Source organism: Hippoglossus hippoglossus, chromosome 14, assembly GCF_009819705.1.
Source record: "Hippoglossus hippoglossus isolate fHipHip1 chromosome 14, fHipHip1.pri, whole genome shotgun sequence".
NCBI classification, from domain to species: Eukaryota; Metazoa; Chordata; class Actinopteri; order Pleuronectiformes; family Pleuronectidae; genus Hippoglossus; species Hippoglossus hippoglossus.
In genome coordinates, this window is record NC_047164.1 from 20,304,693 (window position 1) to 20,325,362 (window position 20,670).

Below are 20,670 nucleotides of genomic sequence, written 5' to 3' on the forward strand. Positions count from 1 at the left end.
CACACACCTCTGGGTTTTACCCCACAAGCTAATGTTAGTTTTCTTTGTGCTTCACTTAATATAGGCACAGTGGCACAAACAAGCTGATGCACACACCTACACACATTCTGTGTCTCGTGCTCTTTTATTACTGTGTGTCTGAGAGCCAATTTGCTGTGATGCAGGTGAACTGGTCGACCATAATGAAGTTAGAATAAGTAGAGCTTATTATTCAGTGGAACATTGGAACTATGCAGGGATCTCTACACAAACCTATAACAAGGCATTATTCCAACGAAAATATGCCACTCTGCAGAGATCGACTTGTGGGGACACAGCCTTGTTAGTGCGGAAGGCGTGTGTGTTGCCGAGGCTGTCTCAAGCATATATCTCATGTCTGTGAATGTCACACTTCAGAACTAACTGTGTATAATGAGCAAAAAAAAAGTTTTGGGGTTGTCAGTTGCTGAGGTCTTGGAGTTGACACAGTGTAGTGCAGTGTGCAGTCTGAATAGATGCTTTACATCAAATGAAATATGCAGATTCTTCATTGCTGAGCCCTCACCTGCATTCGGCACGTTATATCTGAGCAGTAGCTCTTCATTTGTGAAGAGAACCTTATCTTTTGATTTCCAATAACAATTAGTGTTCAGTGACGGAAATGCCTCTGGATGCAATTGGATAGACCTAATCACCAATTAGAGCAACAAAATGTGTGCTTAAGGTGGGCAGGCACGTCTATGAGTGGATATAAACATGAGCCCACTGATTTCCTGTCTGATGGCCATAATGATGTACATGTCAGTGTTTGTTTTCTGTACTTCCTGCAGGAGGTAATGACAAGATAAATACTCCGATGCAAACAAACAATTGCTACAGGTTTTGTTGACGACTATAAACTCTGTCTGTATAAAGCGGTACTGTACCAAACTGCTTTACTACACCTTCAGATGCATTACTAGGAAAAAGTTGCACAGTGTCCTGATTTAAACTCCTGCTAAAGTGTTGGGATGAATAATTTCCACTGTAGAAAGAACAAGAAAGGTGTGTCCAGCTGCTAAATGAGTCAAAACTTTAGATTTAATTTAGTTTCATTAAAATGTCATGATAAATAATAATAATTTATCTGTTCAAGAACAAAATATTTTAAGTTATTAAGTTATTTGTCAAATTGTTTAGACAAATGTTATTTTAAGTAATTGAATAAAGATACTCCTTGTTCAATGGCAGAAACACTTATTTATACTATGTTGTATGTTGACATTTTCTGAAACTTTCCCCCTAAGTTCAGTTGGTTGCACAGCAGTGGAACTTGAAAGACAAAAGATTAAATCACAAAGCACATTAACACATCATGTTAAGACCAAATGGGGAAAGAATAGTGGAGTGAAACTTTTTGACCTGTTGAAAAAGTACAATTATGAGTAAATATATAAAATCTTAAAACATTTAGAATAAGGGTCCTAAATGGTTAATATACAGCTATTTGGTCAGTGTCAATGTGATTTAATTAATTACATAACATAAAGTGAATGTTTTTTTCTTTGCAACAGCAAGTAGCATCTGATGATGAACTGAACTTGAAAACATAGTGCGTCATTATATTTTGTTAAGAAAATAGATTTTACAAAACCACCTCCATTATAATGCTGCAGCTTGCAGTCTTACCTCTGATATTTGAGCCAGAGAACCACTTCATGCAGTCCATGTTTGAACACAGTGTTCGACTTCCAGCAGGTCTCCAGCTCCACTTTGTGCCTGAACCATGATACAATGTGATGCAATAAAATTGCACACTGTTCTCATATTCTGAAGGGTTAAGAGCAACCATCATTATTTTTGAAATACAGATTCGCCTTTGCACAAAGGCTAAGGTTCACACCGATCAATATGGCAGTTCTAATAGGATCTACCTTTATTCCTTTTAACTGTGCTTTAGATCACTTTGATAGCCCTCCCCTCCAAGCTGCCGTTGACCTTGATTGAAGTGTCTTTGGCTCTCTGCTCTCTCTTTGACTTGACCCGCTAAGAGCTGGGGTGGAGATGGCTGCTTTGATGCCTTTATACTGTATCGGCTGCTTCACCGACTTGCCTGCAGCTATACAATACACTTACACACAACACTCAGAAGAAATGGTGGAGAGAAACAAGCCAAGCAGCAGGGAGGGTTTAATGTGTGTCAGGGAGCGTGCAGAGTGCACATAGATGCGTTAGTGTGTGCATGTTGTGATGTTTTGTGGAAGTAAGTGATGCAACAACGATCTGAGTCAGAGGCCACATATGACTTATCTCTCTCTTGCTCTCCCTGTACACCCTCATCCCCTGATGTATTTCCCCTGTCAACTCTACACATGTAGTTCATAGGTTAATCAATACTTTTTACTCTCCACCCATCTCAAAGAGATGTGGCCCAACATCCACCAGTCCACAGTAATGGCTGCTGCAACGGAGCATGGATAATGGGATGCAGTCTATTTTTCAGGCATGTTTCGAAGGTTTTTGATGGGGCCGCTCCCACCCAAGAGTCCCTGTGAGGATTGTGGTTGGTGGAATGAGCAGGTGTCTTCTCCATACTCTGGAATCATGAGTGTAACAGCTTAAAGGTCGTTATCCCATGCTGTCTTATCCTGTGCCAGGAAAAAAAGACAAAGAGGTCCACAAAATCGACTTTATTGCCTGTACTTACAAAAGCAAGAGAGCGAGATGACATGCTCAAGCAATTACTACCCTGTGCACCGACATAGACGCATACGTGTGTGTGTGTGTGTGTGTGTGTGTGTGTGTGTGTGTGTGTGTGTGTGTGTGTGTGTGTGTGTGTGTGTGTGTGTGTGTGTGTGTGTGTGTGTGTGTGTGTGTGTGTGTGTGTGTGTGTGTGTGTGTGTGTGTGTGTGTGTGTGTGTGTGTGTGTGCGCGCGCGCATACAAATAACCTGAAAATGATTCACTGTGACATCATGAAGAAATTTAAATGAAATCACAAAATAACGTCATTCATAGTTCAAAAAAAATTATCTGAAACCTATGGGACTATAGACACAACCTAATGCTTATACATTAAAAAATATTTATGGTCATATGGTAGGAATGACCTCCTCATGACATCGGACTCGGACAAAAAGACGTCATAGTGTAGTAATGCTCTAACTTTGCAACCTTAACAATTCTGGATCAACAGTTTTTTACCTGTTTCATATGCCAGTGTACAAATATTTAATTCTTTAGGCTAAAAAAATCATTACAGTAGATGTAAAACCTGTATGGAGCGACGCCGGCGAGCTAGTTCAGGCAGCCAACTCGAGCTGCGCTGCTCCAATCATGTGACATACATCATGTGACATACCTCACTCTACACAACCATCTATAATACACATCCACCTTTTGAGGCAGTCAAGTTAAGCAGAGAGACATTTCCCATCATCCCCTTTGCTCGCACTGCTGCTGCAGTATTGCTACCAGTTGCTTCAGCCCCTCCACCACCCCAGCATCCACCTGTAGGCTCCTACGGGGGGGGGCAAGTATTTGCTCACCACTCCCATCATATCTGTGTAATCATATCGGGGGGAGTGACTAAGTCGGAGCCTGGACGCCAAACACTAACATGTTCTACTGTTGCAATAAACATTTGAACGGGAGTTGTCTGGCTGAACTTTAAGTGAAGGCAATGAACATGCCTTTCTTTCAGAGAAAATTATTTGTCACTGTGTTTTTTTTTTATACATGAAATTCAAGATGCTTGTTGCACAGCATAATTCAGTATTGAATTCTATTAGATGCACATTTTTAACTTAGGTCTGTTTGCTGAGGATGGGGACTGAAATTGCAAAAACAGTTCCATATAATCAGTGTGTAAGCAGTAGTTAAAATTGACAACAATTATCAAGTTGACAGACAAATGAAAAATAATCATTTGTTATGTTTTGACAGACTTGAGCGGTCATGATGGTTGTTGACTATAGTGGAGCAGCCAGCTCATGTTATGAGTCTAAACATGATAACGTGAGGCTTTGTTAAATACAAAGTACATTTTTAGTCGTCTGATAAAAGTCCAGTGGATTCTTGATCCTCACTGATGTTAACGGGTGTTTCATGTGGACATGTGTAGTGGTTGAGCTGCAGCTCACCCAGGTCCACACTCTCCATGTCCTGTCTCCACTCAGCTTGTCACAACTGGCTAAACACACCAGACAACACACATGTGGCTTAGTTTATGTTGTCCTCCCACCAGAGATCATTGTGGAGGATTTTAGCTGGAAAAGGTATCTGTCCGTGTGTGTGTGTGTGTATAGACCTGAACTGTATTTGTGTTCTCTGGAATGCACATTGCTGAAGGAATACCTCATGGGCCCTTGAAAGTTTGCTCCACATGATCCAAGACCAGTAAAATCAGTAATGTCATGGCGGAGCGTGTTGTTGCTAGGCCTGTTACAGTTTTTACATAATTGCCTGATTACCATTATTTGAGTGGACTGCAATACTTTTGCATCTCTATAACAAACTGAGGGAATGTAACCAAATTGTTCCATCACAATTTCCATGTTGTTTCCCTTCTTCTGCTGTGGTCTATGGCAAACGAGTGGATCATTAGCATCACCAACTGTTAATAAGATAAGATCTCTTACATTCATGTATTTAACTAACCTCATTTCAATTATGAATCTGTTTATATCAAAATCACAGATTTAGCTGCAAAGCCAAACAGAAAATACACATTTAAAAATGCATTCATTTGTAGCACAATTTCACTTGTTGTGTTTACCTCTAATATCACCACTTAAATAATTGTTGAGAACACAGAAGCACACTGTCAAAATTAATAGTTAGCTGTAAACAATTCATGCATTATCAATACAGTTGTCAAACAGGACCTCATCCAGTTGCAGCATTTGCCTTGAATAGTGCCATTCTGACACAGGGAAACCTTTAAACCCTAAGGTCAGTTTAAGAAGGCCCATGTCACTGCCTACCAACAGATCAACTTCTGGGTCTGCACCCATCCACTTGAACTCAGTCACACAGGTGTGTGCTCCTTCTTGGCCTGTCTATTCCTCTCAGGAACATCATCTGGTGTTGTCATCCCTGCACACAAGGCGGTCACAGTCCAAACTGTTCTCATTGCTGGTTCTCTGACGGTAGAACAAGCTGCCAAACACTTTCAGAGCAGGGGCAGCACTTTATTTTTTATTAGATCTGGAGGACTACAATGGAAATAGGGCTTTAAGCTTTTTTTGCGTGAAGTATGCTTCATTTTCTGTTAATGAGATAGACAAACTGTCATGTATGTAATAATTCCTCCCATAAATTGGTTTAGTATCTGTACTGTGGCATTCAGTATTCTGTATCCGTCCTGATTAGAGCTCTTTTGCTATCTTGTGAGGGTTCTGAAGTCTACAGAGGAAGGAGAATATTAACTTGAAATCCATGTTGTGATTAAACAACTTTGTGTGCTGTTTCTCTGGCTGCCAGAAGGTTCTATACTCTCTTTCTCGTAACTCTTGATTTTCATCTGTTCCTCATCCTTTTAATCTCCTCGTTAAATCATCGGGGGTTTTTTTCTGGTAATGATTTGGAAGTGTTGTCGTCCAGTTGTCTGTGCACATGCAAAAGATTTCTGGGCCCTGGCTCGGATCAGTCGACCCAGCAGCAGACAAGCTCCAAGTGTACTCCCAGCCATCCTGTTTCTGAACCTTTGCTTAACAAGTAACAGCCCCCCACCACAACCACCACCACTCACCCATCCAAAGTCTCTGTGAGCAATTAGTCTCTGTTTATCTCTGTTTCCTGCTTTCATCTCATCTGTCTACCAACCAATGCTGGGACAGCTGGGTCTGTGGCCTGCATGCCTCGTAGAAGGGAGGAGAGGGCGAATGCGTGCGAAGGCATTCAGACAGGAGGAGGTGAACTCAGACATCATGGAGTTGGCATTGGTTCATGCATCTGAAAGTCATTGGAACATGGAATCATTTCCCCTCCTGTTTCTCTTGCCTGTTCCCTCTGGAGCTTATTTGTCTCCTGCTCAACCCGATCCCTGTCCAAACCGCCTGCTGACTTATGTAGAGGGGGGCAACCCACCTTTTACAATTCCACAAAGAGGTGGGCTTGAATTGACTCCTGCAAGAAAAAAAATATATAGTGGCATGCATGGTTTTTAGTTCTTTCTTGGCACACTGTAATAAAACTACAAAAGACCAACATGTAACCGATAACTACAAACACCCCAGTCAGAAGTTAGTGCATTCAACTTGGATTGGCTGTGGGAAAGACTATGGATACCTACTGTCTCTGCCTGTAGTTTGCAGGATAAGTTGTATATTGATGGGTGTTCGCGACTTGGCTACTTCCCGTTATCTTGAATAATGGGTATATAATTATTCCCGAAAATGTCTTCATATCGATCATATTTTACATAGTTCTCAAATCAAATTTGTTATATTCCTATAAAGTCTTGAATTTAACTTGTTGCGACCTGCAGGAACCCTGTGTTATTCCTCCTAAGCCGTTTTCAGACATGACCTACGGATGAACTTTGGAGAATTTGGTCTGGACATTTCCTTTCACACATTTACAATTCTCCACTAAGACGCGTTCACAACTGCAACAAATCCTCCCGGAGGACTCAGGTGGAGGGTGGTGCAGCAGGCAGAGGCAGGAAGTAACGTGTTTTTGTTTACATCACACCGACACGGGCCTCAGCTCTTATTGCCATAAATCTCTCTTGACATCTTCGTTGTCCTCTATGTGTATGGCTCCGCTTTTGTTTTCTCTTTGTTTTATTCAATTTTTACATCCGTTGTGTGTTAGAAGCGTCATCGACCCCCCACTCACTCGTGATAAAACCTGTGGAGGATCTCCTGCTGGGTTCTCACATTGGCCCCCTGGAGTTTCTGTGGACTGTATATTGGGGGGGGGGGGGGGGGGGCCGATGGAGAAATAAATAAATCGGAACCACATATTGTCTACCTATTTTTTATAATTTCACTTGCGCTTAACTAGGCGCATGATGCTGACCTCTTAGGTTTGAGATCATAATGCCTCATTTACTCAATTACATTTAGACATTTAGCTATAAATAAGTTGAAGTAAATTCCTATGTATTGACAAGTTGTAGTGTTTTTATACATAAATGCTTCCACATGTAATTATCTGCTGGCTAGTGTAGTGTCATGGTTACATGTAAACACACTTAGTTTATGCAAAACAGCTTTCTCAAGTTGCAAAGAGAGAACAAAATATATTCTGTCATCTCTTATGTTATTGAGTTCAGTGACATTACAAGAAAGTGAAGAATTAAATTCTCAAAATGTTGTTGATTACGTAACCTCAAACCTATTTTATAACCATTTACTGAGGCAATTTCAGACATGTGTTGCAAATTATGTAACTTCACCAAAATTCCACCTAATCATTTTCACACAGTTCTGCTCAACGACTTTACATGGGTATTAAAATATTTTCCTCTCTCCAGCTGAGTGCTTTTTAACACTTGCAGTGAGTCATATAGACGTATATACATGTAGACATTGAGGGCCTGATCTACTAAGATCCCAAATAAAGAGTGCTAAATTGCATGAGCATTATAACACATTGCACGTTTGGTTGGTGGGCGTTTAGCAGGTGATCTACTAAAAATATTTTTTTGCGTGCGTTACTGGTTTCCGCCATGGAGCATTACTGAGAGCAGAGTGACCTAAAGCGCAACGGGAAATGTAATGCCATGGAATCGAAGGTGTTAGTGGAAGAGGCAAACAAACGTGTTGCTGAGCTACAGCAAACAAATATAAGTATAACTCAAAGAAACGCGATCTGGGAGAGTATCTGCGAGAAAGCAAATGCTGTGGGTAAAACAAAAAGAACAACCGATGGAATTAAGAGAAGATGGCAGGACATAAGAAGAAGAACAAAAGAAAAAATAGCTCATAATGAAACCAAATAAAACAGGTGGGGGGGGGGGCCAGTGGAAGAGATGCCTCTGACCAATATTGAGCAGCAGGTGCAGTTCACTTTCTGAAAAGACCCGTTCCGTCCGTCTTCTTCCTGCCGTCTCCTCCTCACCACAACAACTGCAGCCATCTGCGCGTAACGCTGTGGCGATTAGCACCAACCTTTCAAACGTACTAAATATAGACGCAGTCACAACCACCACAATTATTTTTTAAGGCTTTGTTAATCACATTGCGTGTGCTAAATTAAAGTGTTTGCATCTACTCCTCACAATATTTTATGCACTCGGGTAGAAACACCCGATAATGCATATTCATTAAGGCAAACGTACTAAATGGAGAGCGCTTGTTATTCTGCACGCAATCCTCAGTGCGCACCTTTAGTAAATCAGCTTGCACGTTTTTTTGCGGGTGGAATCAATTTTGCACACGTTTTTTTACACGAGCAAACCATTAGCAGAGCAGGCCCATAGACTGCTCCCACATGCACCCTTACATTCATACTGACTACAGACACACAGACATACTGCTGCTACATTTAGTAGATTGTATTACATTAGTCAGATTGTGTGTATTTTCCCTACTTGTGGTATCATCTTAAGATGGTGTTTTCAGAAAGAGCGCCAGATATTCACTTGTCGATAATGATGACAAACATGGGAAACATTGCAGTGTTCTCTCGCAACTTTGATATTTCCTTTGGTCGGTTGCAGAGAGCATATAATGTGATGCTTGTTTCTGCTGCATTTGTTACAGAATAGCAGGCTTTTTTTAGCTGTGCTAGCGCTATGACTCTAGGGATAATACTGTCAGCTGGTCGACCACTTTGGTCCAGACTGACATTTTTCTACAGCTATCAGTTTGACACGAGACTTTGTACAGACAAGCATATAGTTCCCAAACTGACACAACTGACTCAGGTGATCCTCTGACTTTCCCTGCAGCGCCACTTAAAAGCTGGCATCTGTCAGTCACAGTGAAATATCTCATTAGCTATTCTGGAAGAATAACTTTGATATTATAAGCTTGTATATTTTTTTTAAATTGTTAAAAGCAACCGATACAATTATCGATTTTTCCATGTAAGCAACTGTGGAAGAAGTGGATTATTTCATTAAGCTGTTATTAAATCACACTACATATGTTTTTGTTTAAAATATTAAATGTCTTTTACATTTCCTCTGCTGCCAGTCGGTGCACAGCCCTCCCAAAAGAAGGAGTTGAGGTTATTGCTGCACCTCATGGACCTTAATACCAGTTCCCTCACTGCGTTACAGCTGAAGTCATTTGGGCCAAAACAGTCTTGTGCCATAATCCCCGGTATTAGCAGGAGGAGGGAGCAGACTAACGTGGTTTCCTGGCTGTGGCCTATATGGGACTTGGGCCTGTATTATCTTCCCATCAGAGAGACTAGGCTTCAACTCTAATATCTGTGTGTAGGGAACAGGAAATGGTCTTTGTGTTGCTGGCCAATACAGCCTGCGGAGAGGAAGAGAGGAAACATGCACTCTGTCATGCCATGCCGGGCCACTGCCTCTCAGAGGAGGAGAAGGAGTTTCTAAGACCATCTGCCAGGTGGTTGTCGTAACTCCTTCCCTTACTCACTCGTCCTAGAGGACACCTAGGTGAGATAAACTCAGAAATGATACTCTCGACTCTTTCCTCTTGTCTTTCCTTTTGTTTCTTCTCATACATTTGATTATATAAGGAGTCTGTATTGCACATAACAGTACAGAGCTGTGTTAACCCCCAAGAGCTTAATAGATTAAAGTAACTTCCAAGAGCGTTTAAGGAAGTAGAGAGGTAGTTTTTTGCAGGAGGGTTTTGTGTTTTTCTCTCGCTCCTTATTTCGTGCCAGTGGGTTTCATGGAAAATTGGTGCAGGGCTGAGGTGTTGTAGCTCCGAGGGATTGAACATCTGGGCAGCTGTAGCTGGAAGAGAGAGGGGTGGGGTGGGGAGAGGAGTCTGCTGCTTGCGAGCTCCCAGACAAACAAATACAAACAGAAATTTACTAGGTTTCACATTCCCTCGTGTCATGCACAAGGATACACCTGGATGAGCATGTGCAGCCACAGATGTCAAGTGCGCAGACACAGACATGTCCGTACTGCACACACTCTCTCACACACTCATACTCATGTCTGTGTAAACCCCCAGGAGAAACAGTGCCTCCGGCAGGAGGATGAGTGTGCGGGCAGGCAGCTCCAGGGCCTCTGTAGGCTTTCCAAGCTGCTTCTCTATTTGGCCCCTGTGGGAAGGAGGCATACACCGGGGGAGAAATCAAAAGGAAACATATAATCAAACCACATGCACCTATAAGACATATCATTGCATTCGATAGTTGCCCAGGAACTGGAGCATGAAAAACAATTTCTTCCTCCTCTGAACCCACTGCCTGCTGATAAAGCCATGTGGAAACAATGCTCCTTAACCTTGCATTATTCCACTCTGCTGCCCCTGAAGTTAATTGTTTTGATATAATCTCACGCTATGTTTAATTGTCTAACTAGACATTCAAAAGGATTTCATGCTAACCTTATAATCTCCAGCAAGTTGTGAAATGAGACCCTGAGCTACTAGTTTCTGTTTTGTTGGATCTCGGCCCCCCGAGCTCCTGCAGCTCTGTTATCCAGGCGCTGCGATGGCCATGGGGGACATGGCCAAGCGTAGGCATGTGTGTGGGAGGTGAGCAGGCAGGCAGGCTGTCACTTAGCATTATAGCACTGCAGGCTCCCTGTGGGTGACATGAGGAGAGTGGAAAGTGAGAAGACGAGAGAAAGAGAAGAGTTAGGAGGAGAAAGAGTGGAGCAAACAACATACAGCAGCCCACACACCAAAACACAAGCAGCCTGAAGCTACCCCCAACAAGGAAACCTGCTGTTTGTTTTTCTTTTGATTAGACTAACTGCTGAAGATAAGCCCTCCTGACAAAACTTCACTGTTGGCCTCTGAGAAGAGAATCCAAAGTGAAGGATGCTAAAAGGTAGAGGGAAGAGTTTAAGACTCATGGGGGGAGAAGACAAAAATAATCAGTACATGACTTTTATCTGGTGGGTTGTAGATCTGAAAATGAGGAATTTTATTGAAGCAGAAGTTGCATCTTTTATGTTTATAAGATACTAACAAGGTGTCTCTTTCTTCATAAATGATCTTGGTGATCACTTTGTGTCAATCTCTTAAGTAGTTGGCAGGAAACTGACAGGCAGTTGGTGGACAGAGATGTTTAAATCTCCCACACTTTAAAACACATTACATCATCGCTTTAGCCTCATCCCCTTTAAAACTCTGAATTGAGGCCTTCAGTATTCAGAGATGCCAGGAACTGTTGGATGTGAAGCTAAAGTTTGCCCCTGTCACTACACAGGAGAGCTGCTTCAATGACATCATAGTCAGACGTGACTCATCTGCAATTTGTAGCTATTATAACTAATTCTGTAGTGGTTAGAAATACAACACAAGTTTTGATTACTTTGAGTTAGTCATCAATGATATTTATGCCACGGATTAAATATTTTAATAAATGAAAGCTAAATTGGTCAATTCTTCTGAACATTATAGGCAAGCTTACTTTGTGATTTTTCTGTAACTGCTCCAAAACTGCAGCTACCTTAACAGAAATCAACTTCCATTATTTTATCGAGATCTCTCTATCCAATGCTGACAGCCGATAAGCTTGTGATATCACAAAGACAAAAAGCAAAAAATATCAGATAAAACTGTTTTACTTAAAAGCCAAGGTGTTTACACCAGAGATCACTTCATACAGATCCTAAACAATTGCATGGATCATTAAAAAAGATGCAGTCAACCAAGAACACACATCTTTCATGTTCTGAAAGCATCGAAGGTGCTTGACATTGTCTGGCTTTTTCTTTTCTTCTATTGGAACATAACTATGTCCCAGAGTAAAGGCCTGGCTATGTTTCCATGGATGCTAATACAGTTATTGGCACTAGTGAGTCTGATTGCTTTGTTTATAATCCTCTGCTGTCCTATGATAGAGAGGTTCCCTTAGTTATATTCAGGAGCTGCCAAATTAGGCTAAATCCTGTGGGATACAGGAGCCCATTCTAGCTGGCAGACATCTCAAGCCATAGTCAAAGGTGACAGGATTATATACACAGCAGTGTTGTGTGTATGGGATCTGGGCCCTGTGCACCGAGGGGAGGGGCAGAATGTAAACATTGGCTGGGTGGCCCAGTCTCTGCTCTGGCTGATGTGGCCTTTTTAGTCCTTAAGCCTCCACAGTAGGTGACTGGCTTTTTAAGGTTCCAGTTCATAAGAACATTATTTGATAAGATAAGATTTGATCAGAACAAGTTTGCTGCACCCGACTGGGACCCTGTGTTCGTACTGATAGATTTTGTTTATATTTTTGATTTAATTGATGAACATGTTGTACTAACCTCACATTTTCTATTCTATTAAACTACCCTGTATGTTAATGCCAGAGGCAGAGCTAAAGTTATATTTTAAATGCACAATAAAGGTGATTTTTGGGGATATATTTCAAGTGACAAGTCACAGTTGCATCATATAATATCACAAGATTCACAAATGAAACACAACCACCATGTCCTGAGTAAGATACCAGGGAATGTTCTTAGGTGATGTTCAAATGCTGAACTAATGGCTTTGACAGCTCTGACTGTTAAACTCTGCATCTTTAATAATGCTCTGAGTGTGATAATGCTTTGTATGTTTTTTTAAATATAGCTTTATTACGCAAGCTTTGTCAATCAAAAATAGATTTTCACCATCTATAGCACTGGAGAACCATCATCAAGAAGCTCCTATCAGCCATGCAGCAATCACCTGTTTTCAACATCTACTCTTTACAATGAGGGACATGAATACAGTTTTAAGGCCAAACTCGACAAAGGTTTTTCACCAGAGATTACTTTGTTTTTGTCTGTGGTCATGTCCCTGGTTTGTATCCGTTAAGGCTTTGCTGAAAATACTTGATTTCCCTGCTCCTGTGCACTTGAATCAAAATCCGATGACATCTGTCAGTTGTGTATTGTTACCAGACCACAGTGAGTCATTTGTATGATACCACCACCTAGGACTGGGTCATATAACAATATGAACAATTACCGCAATGCAATGCCCTCAACTCATTTCACCTCACTTTGTATCGTTGCTTATTTAGTCATAAATATTCAAGGTTCTCAGGAAAGCAATTTTGGGTAAAGCTGCTCTGATTCATACTTTAATTGTAACAATGTAACTCATGTGTGTAGTGCCAAATCCACAGAGAATTGTTACCCAACTCTTGCATCATACACAACCAACTCAGCACCAAACGGAAAGATAAATTTGGCAACTAGTTGGTAAACACAGTGGAGCAGTTGGCAACTGAGGAGCCATGTCAGAGGCTGGTGGAGACCCAGACAGAGCTGAAAGAGAGTGAACACTGGACTTCAGAGACTATTAACACCTGCAAATGAATGCCTGTATTTCCCTATGACTGCTCAGTTTGTAGAAAAGTCACGGTTTGCCAACATTTTCACCACATCAACTTAGTCTTATAATAATGTTCCAGCTTGTTGCGCTGCCTACCATAGACAGGTGCAGGTACATGGGCGGTTGCAGGAAAATGTGTAAAAGTCCTTATAAAACAAAACTAACTTCGATCAAATTCATCTTTATTGGTAAACGGGCACCTTTTGTTTAAAAACACAAATAACGGACTTTGATAATAAGTTATAATTTTGGTTATTTTATAAGCACCAAGAATGCATCAAACAGATTCAAATTCATAATAATGCCAGTGGTTGGCATTTTTGAATATATAAAACTCATACACAAATATGTAGTATTTATAGTCCAGCCTTGAGTTCTATTCAATCTGAACTAGGTATGACTGCACTTGAGCATTTTGGAGGCACATTTGTCCAGCTGTCAGCGTTTATTTGGCTCATGAGAACGCTGTGCCTTCGGGGTCAGGCTCAGATCAGGGGCTGTTGTCTGTAGAAATAATAACACAGGCAATGTTACTTTACAGAGGGCACTGAGAGGCAAGATTGAAATAGATACAGAAGGAGGTTAAACAAGGTCTGACTCAAAGAGCTTAACGGAGCACAAAAAGAGCAATGGGCAGCACTGGGGGGAGACATCGAGTGAATAAAGGGCTAGAAAAGGGGGAAATGAAAGGAACAAGAGAAGGGAGCAAGGAGGACAGACAGGGGAAAGAAAGAGGTGGAGAGGGAGAGGGCAGTGAGGGAGGCTGGTACTTCAGGTTTTAGACTTTACCCACTCAGAAGGGAAACATTCTCTCTGCTGGCATCTGCCACCACCGCTGAACACAGCTGAAGCCCATCTGAGGAGCTCTTCTGTCAGCCTTCCAAACCGGCCAAGCCTCTCTCACACACACACACACACACACACACACACGCTGCACACATTCACACACACACACACGCTGCACACTGCAGACCACACTACACCACGAAGACGAGGGAGTGAAAGAAACGGTAGCGGGCTTAGAGGCTTGAAGTCACAGGCAGAAGGGGAAAGAACAGCCACAAAGAGCAGCAGGATAAAGTAGCAGAAGCATTCTAGTGTCACGGCGCTGCACAGTCAACAGCACTCTGCGGAGGAAACGTAGACGTTCTCTCAGCAAGCTGAATCAGTCAGGGAGAGAGGAGGGAAGGATGATCAAGTCCAGTTGGTTCTATGTCAAGTTCAAGTACAATGAGAAGGTAAGTCCATATGTAGATCTTTTTTTTTTCCCTCCATGGCATGACTCGTGTACTCAGTATCTTGCATTGCAAATATCTAACATATGATATTGATGGACCCTGAAAACATTTAATTGTTTAGCTGTGCATGGAAACTCTTTCCAGACGTTCTTTATCTGTCTTTCAGTGGTTGTTTCAAATTCATAGTGGGACTTGTGTCTGTAGGCCTGTGGTAAAGTAGAGTTTAAATTCGAATGTTCTCTGTGCAATTTAGCCCAGGGGAATATTGACTCCTGGCTGCTGACAGAGATTTTCTTGTAAACACAGAATATCATTGAAAGGCAGACTAGTACACATGCACACAGCCTATATCTCATGGTGTTTGACAGTTCTGTGTAAACGCTTACACTTCGCTTAAGTGTTTGCCTGTTACAGTGAGAACATGCTTGCGAATGTATCTTAAGCCATTAATCTACAAAACATGTAGACTCTGTAGTCTCCAAAACATTGTAGATATATATTTTTCTTATACACATTAATAAGACACTTTCTACCTGTAGAATACCAGTAAGACTTAAGCCCATGTCCAAATGCACTGGTTGGTTTTTGAGCTGTGCTTCGGTTCATATGGATTGGCTTGGACTTGCTTAGACACTGTTGACTGGACTCATCTTGAGTCAATTAAATAATGTCATGCAACACAGGAAGTTGAAAGCAAAGTAAAACGCCTAATGCCCTAACTTTTATAGAATGTCAAACAATTTAATGTAATTTAATTCAACAGAATTAAATAGTTTTGTGATTGACATGTGTTACAGTGTTGTTTTGAAATTAAAGTATTGTTTTGTTACATCAATAAAGTAATCAGATCAACAGGCTACACAGTATTGTGACACAAGAAGCTGGATGATTGTAATCTGCCTGGTTTGTATGTGAAGTCCTCAATTTAAATACAAATCTAGTGTAAAGATAATGTGAAAGAAGATACATTATATACATTATTTTGGCTTTGATTGGATAATATTTGGTACATTTACTAAAAGCTTGTCTTTTAATGTATGATGAGGGCAGGACCCTGTGCTGTGATGTAGCATGGTACTGAGGCTTTAATGCAGTTGGTGATGTCACTGTCTGTTAATGCGATTGAATCTGATAGGACATGCGTCCTCAGTGTCACTCCTCTGTGTGGATGGCACTCTACTGTGGAATCCAAGCTTTACGCCAGCCTGTGGCACCTTCCCAAAATGTCCACTACTGCGCTAACATCAACAGCTACAGTTGCAATTACCTTCAGTCAGTTAACCAGTCATTCAGCCAGTGAGACCAGTCAATAAGCCAGACGTCAGCCACCAGCGACCAGCTAGTCATTCAGCCGGCCGGCCGTTAAACAGGGCCGTTGTTCATGCCTCGTCTCTCTTTGTGTCGTGACTAACGGTTTGCTGGTGACCCCGCACACTGATCAAGTTCTTCTGTAAGCATCAGGTGTCGGCCCTGTAGGATCGATAAAGCTATCTCATTACATAAAACACAGCGAAGCAGAGCTCTGTTTACTGTTCATGCTTTACTTCACACTTTAGTCCAAACATTTGGCTCTACAAAAATATGGATTAACAGTGTGCATGTGTTTGATTGGCTTTGCCTTAATCAGGCTTTTAATGGTGGGTATGTGAGTGTGCGCCAAGTGGCCTCTTGGGAGCATCTGTTGGTGCCTGAGGTGCTCCGTTTCCATCTGGTCTTCCATTTTGTACTTGAGCCATCTTGAGGTTGAAAAGTGGGAAGATGGCTGCTCTCTTTGTCCTTTAGAATCATCTAGATTTTCTCTTAACAGATCAACAAATATTATTTCACAACCCATTTGTCTTCAGGTTGGCTGCATTAAGAGCTGACATAAAACGATAGACACAAATATACTACTGTTAACATTTGTATCATCTTTTAAAATAGCATGTGTCCATAAGAAGGACATGTATGTATGAAAAGCTCTAATTTGTTTGCATTGTTGGTGATAACTGGAACCAGGTAATGTTAGTCACCAGATGAGCCTTCAAAGGTTAAACTTAGACACAGCAGTTGAGACAAGTTAAAGCAACCATGACAACAGCACGGGTGTTCGCTAGCAGTGTCTGGTGTCAAAGTAGAAGAAGGAGTTCCATACCATGCTCCTTTCTCCTCGATTCACTTCTGGTCCCATTACGTTTGCTTAGAGTTAAGTGAGAACATTTCCTCTTCACATTACATCAAAAAACACGCAGGAGGATAAAAGTAGGAAGTCAAATGGAAAAAGACAGAAGATGTCTGGCTGATTTCATCTCAGTGATCTCTAAGAGAGGGGAGTGAAGAAATAAAGCCATATAGGTCAAGCTGAGTCGTTACAAGCCCCATTGAATCAGAAAATATCTCTGATTTCCACTACTTGGAACAGTTGCGGAGGCAGAGAGTATGTCTAGTTCAAAAATATGAAAGGTTCAACAGTGAGATCAGCTGGTGCTTCAAGTCTAGCTACACTGATCCTCACTCCAAGGTGGCTTGGGTTTTCTATTTTTTATTTTCCTCGTTGCCTGTCTGGTCAGTTCACAGACAGTGTACACACGAGCAGGATGTGTGTGTCAGTGCTCAAAGGGGTCCGGGGTGAAAGCTGAGTTTGTTTTGGAGGAGAAGAAGGGCTTATGCAGCCGTCTGCTTTTCCTGCTCCCAGCTGTCTCGCCTCAGGAGCAGCCAGCCTCTGTGTGATTACATGTGATTGACAGCCACGCTCTCAGCAGCATGCGGATAGAGAGTGACCTTAAACAAGCGCTGCCATCTTTGAGTGAGTGGCTGTCTTTCCTTTCTCCCCCCAACCTGCGACGATCTCTGAAGAGAGAGGGTGAGCAGGACATGAAACATGGTGGCTTCTGGGTCAACAACCCGGGGTCATTCCAGTCTGGAGAAATGGTAATTGCTACCCCTGTGTGTGGGCTCATGTCCTCAAGTGAGAGGGTATGAGAGGGAGGGAGGTCGAGACTAGAGGGGGAGGTTGGAGGTGGGTTACATTCCTCCGTGTGGAAAGAGAACACAACCCTGAAGTCCCGCTCAGTGTCTGCTCGCAGCTTTTTGTTCTCTAAGCCAGTGCCAGGACCCCCCAGTGGGCCAACTCTAGGGCACCGGACTAACAGAGGGCGAACGGCGACCTGACTCACACTGGACTAATTCAGCCCAACACGGACTAAGTGCCCTGTGATTGGTCCGGTGACTCTGGACTCGCTCTCTGTACTCAGAGAGATACAGTTACATTTTAGGCCATTTGACCTTTGCTTTTTATGAGGATACAATGAGGAAGCATTTCTGCAAAGTAACTAATTATTATTGCACAAATGTAAGATTGGGGTTACATTCTGTATTATTCTTAGTCTAATGTCCAATGTGCTCCATGCACTATACAATCAATTGACAGTTAAAATATTACCTGAATCCTTTACATGAGTAGCTTCCTGTTTGACAATGTAGAAATGCTCCCCTAAAAAAGTACTAAGTGACAAACAAAAATACAGAAACCATCAAAGATACAAGTATTAATTTTGCAGGAATACGCGTCTCAAAGTTCAAAGTATCTTTAGTGTCTCTTTCAGGGAAACTCTAAAAACACACACACACACACACACACACACACACACACACACACACACACACACACACACACACACACACACACACACACACACACTGGACATACAAATCAGGATATGTAGTTGACAGAGAGGTTCAGAGACTGTATAACATACAGTCAAAGCCCCAATAAAATGAATATCTCAACAATCTGTTCAAATGAGCACAGATAAGTCACTGATAAGTAATCATATGCAAGTGGCATTCTAATGTTGTAGCTGGTCGAGGTGGAGCTTATTTTAATTCTTTGTTTTTTCACGTTTCAAAAAAATAATGAGGCATGGTGAGATAACATAGGCAAAATATTTATATAACACAAATATGTATTTATATTTGTTTGGTTGGGTTGTATTACCTCTTTGGGCCTCAAACAGGTATAGAAATAAAATCCTCTGAGCGGTTTGGAGGAGAAATCAGTAACCCTTGGCCGTACTGATGCTGGTTGACATCTGTTTATTTATTGTGTTGGGTATGTGTACAGTAAATTGATGAAAGGCCTTCTATGGTGTAGACACAGTGTGTCCATGTGGTTGGTAGTTTTTGGTGATTTCTACACTTTCCTACACAAAGCACTATATTTATCTGTAAGTTGTTTAGTTTGGATCAAATTTCATAATTCAGACTGTGTTTTCTACAAAATGACACACTCGAGGCTTTCAAGACAATTCAATCCATCAAACAGATATTGGCTTTCCTTGTACAAATTTGTGCAATGACAATAATGCTTTGTAATTCTAATACAATATTGACATTCTAAATAGATATGTCTGTAATAATTTAGATTTTCATTGCAATTATAATGTATCATTTTCATATAATTGGCTAAATCCCAGATGTTACACTGTTGAGATTTGTTCAAACTAAGATTTAGCCCCTTTCTCCAACCCCCCACTTAGAGGGAAGGCTGTAGATGGACCCTGTATTTACTGTTCCTGTGAGCCAGCCTTGGTTTGTTGAATAGTAGGAGGTAATGACTATAATCACTGTAAAGACCAGAGAGTGGGGTTTGGGTTATCATTAAGGGATGCTCATTGAAGTCCCTGATGATACCACAGTATGTTACATGAGAGACACATGGTGTGGAAACCTCTCTTGGGTGGCATCGCTCGTTTCAAACATAAACTCCAGGAGACTCCAACGCTATACAATCTTGTGGACTGATCTGCTCTGGGAATTTCTTGAAGAATATAATGCTCTATTAGAAGTCTGTCGGCACACTGTTGCTGGCTGGTTTGCTTTTAGGTTTGTTGCTTGCGTCTAATTGTGTTCCCTGCTTCAGAAGATCCCTCTAGTGGAACCATCCCAATGGTAAAAGCGGTTCCCTTCTTGTCAAATAATGAACGAGTTGATCTGCATGAAACTTTTTTCCCTTTGCCCTCCCGTCCTCGCTTGGAGGACTTTAATGAGAGTTTATTGGAGCCATTTTAGCCAAGCCGGTTAAATTTATTTATGCTTTCAAGCTGGAGCGGTAAGAGGCTTACGGTACTTTTGACCCTGGCGATGCTTGTTGCAAAGCAGGTCCTGTCAGTTTTTTTTTTTTTTTCTCCTTTTCCAGAAAAGCTTGCTTACTTTACAGACACATTGAAATTCTAAGCGAGTGCTCCACAGCTTGCCGAGGGGATTACTGGTAAATCCCTGCAAACTCCAGATGTTTTCCCAGGCAGCACGCAGTGAGGAAACATCGCCCATCCCCTGTAAACATCTGTCAGACAAAAGCCTCCGTCACAGAGGAGACAACAGAAGCTTAGACGGAGTAAAGTAGCTTGACTAGTCAGATTTTCACTCTGTTGGATATGTTTGTTCATGAAGAGCTAAGTGGTTTTGCGGGGCGTCTTGTGCGCCTGCTTATGTTAAGCTTCAAAGTGGACGAGTGTACAATGTGACAAAAAATCTGGCAGCCAAAAAGAGGAAGCGGCCGTCAGAGCAGGATGATAATTTCCCCCATTTTATGTCCCAAGTATCTTTAAACCCAGAGCTTTCATCGAAGGGCCACCAACAGGGACATCCTCCTCCCACTGTTTTTAATGACTTCATTTAGTTTTTTTACTGTAGCATCTTTAAAGGACACATTCAAATGAATAGCTCCATGTAAATTATTGTAGCCATCCAGTATAATAAGTGTGGTGACAGGCTCCACTGCACTTATCTGAGAAGTAGAGCCATGATATTGCCGGTGAGGCACACGAGCTGTGTGTGTGTGTGTGTGTGTGTGTGTGTGTGTGTGTGTGTGTGTGTGTGTGTGTGTGTGTGTGTGTGTGTGTGTGTGTGTGTGTGTGTGTGTGTGTGTGTGTGTGTGTGTGTGTGTGTGTGTGTGTGTGTGTGTGTGTGTGTGTGTGTGTGATGTAAGTGACAGTTGCTGTTGGGTTCAGGCCCCAGGCAGGATCTCATATCCCCCTGCCATGTTTGTGTTAATTTGTTTGATGTAAACAC

General features: G+C 41.8%; 1 protein-coding gene across 9 annotated transcripts in view; it reads left to right on the forward strand.

The window, feature by feature from the left end:
* The window catches only part of auts2a (activator of transcription and developmental regulator AUTS2 a), a 297,717-nt gene that overhangs the window by 90,677 nt on the left and 186,370 nt on the right, over positions 1 to 20,670 (forward strand). Inside the window, exon 1 of one of the 9 annotated variants that reach the window (XM_034605869.1) lies at positions 14,198 to 14,619. The exons of 7 other annotated variants lie outside the window; for them this stretch is intronic. In XM_034605869.1, the coding sequence (XP_034461760.1) occupies positions 14,572 to 14,619 (48 nt within the window). In that variant the 5' untranslated portion in view covers positions 14,198 to 14,571. Of the gene's footprint in view, positions 1 to 14,197; positions 14,620 to 20,670 lie in introns of those variants that run through there. One more of the 9 variants, XM_034605866.1, reaches the window with a different exon arrangement.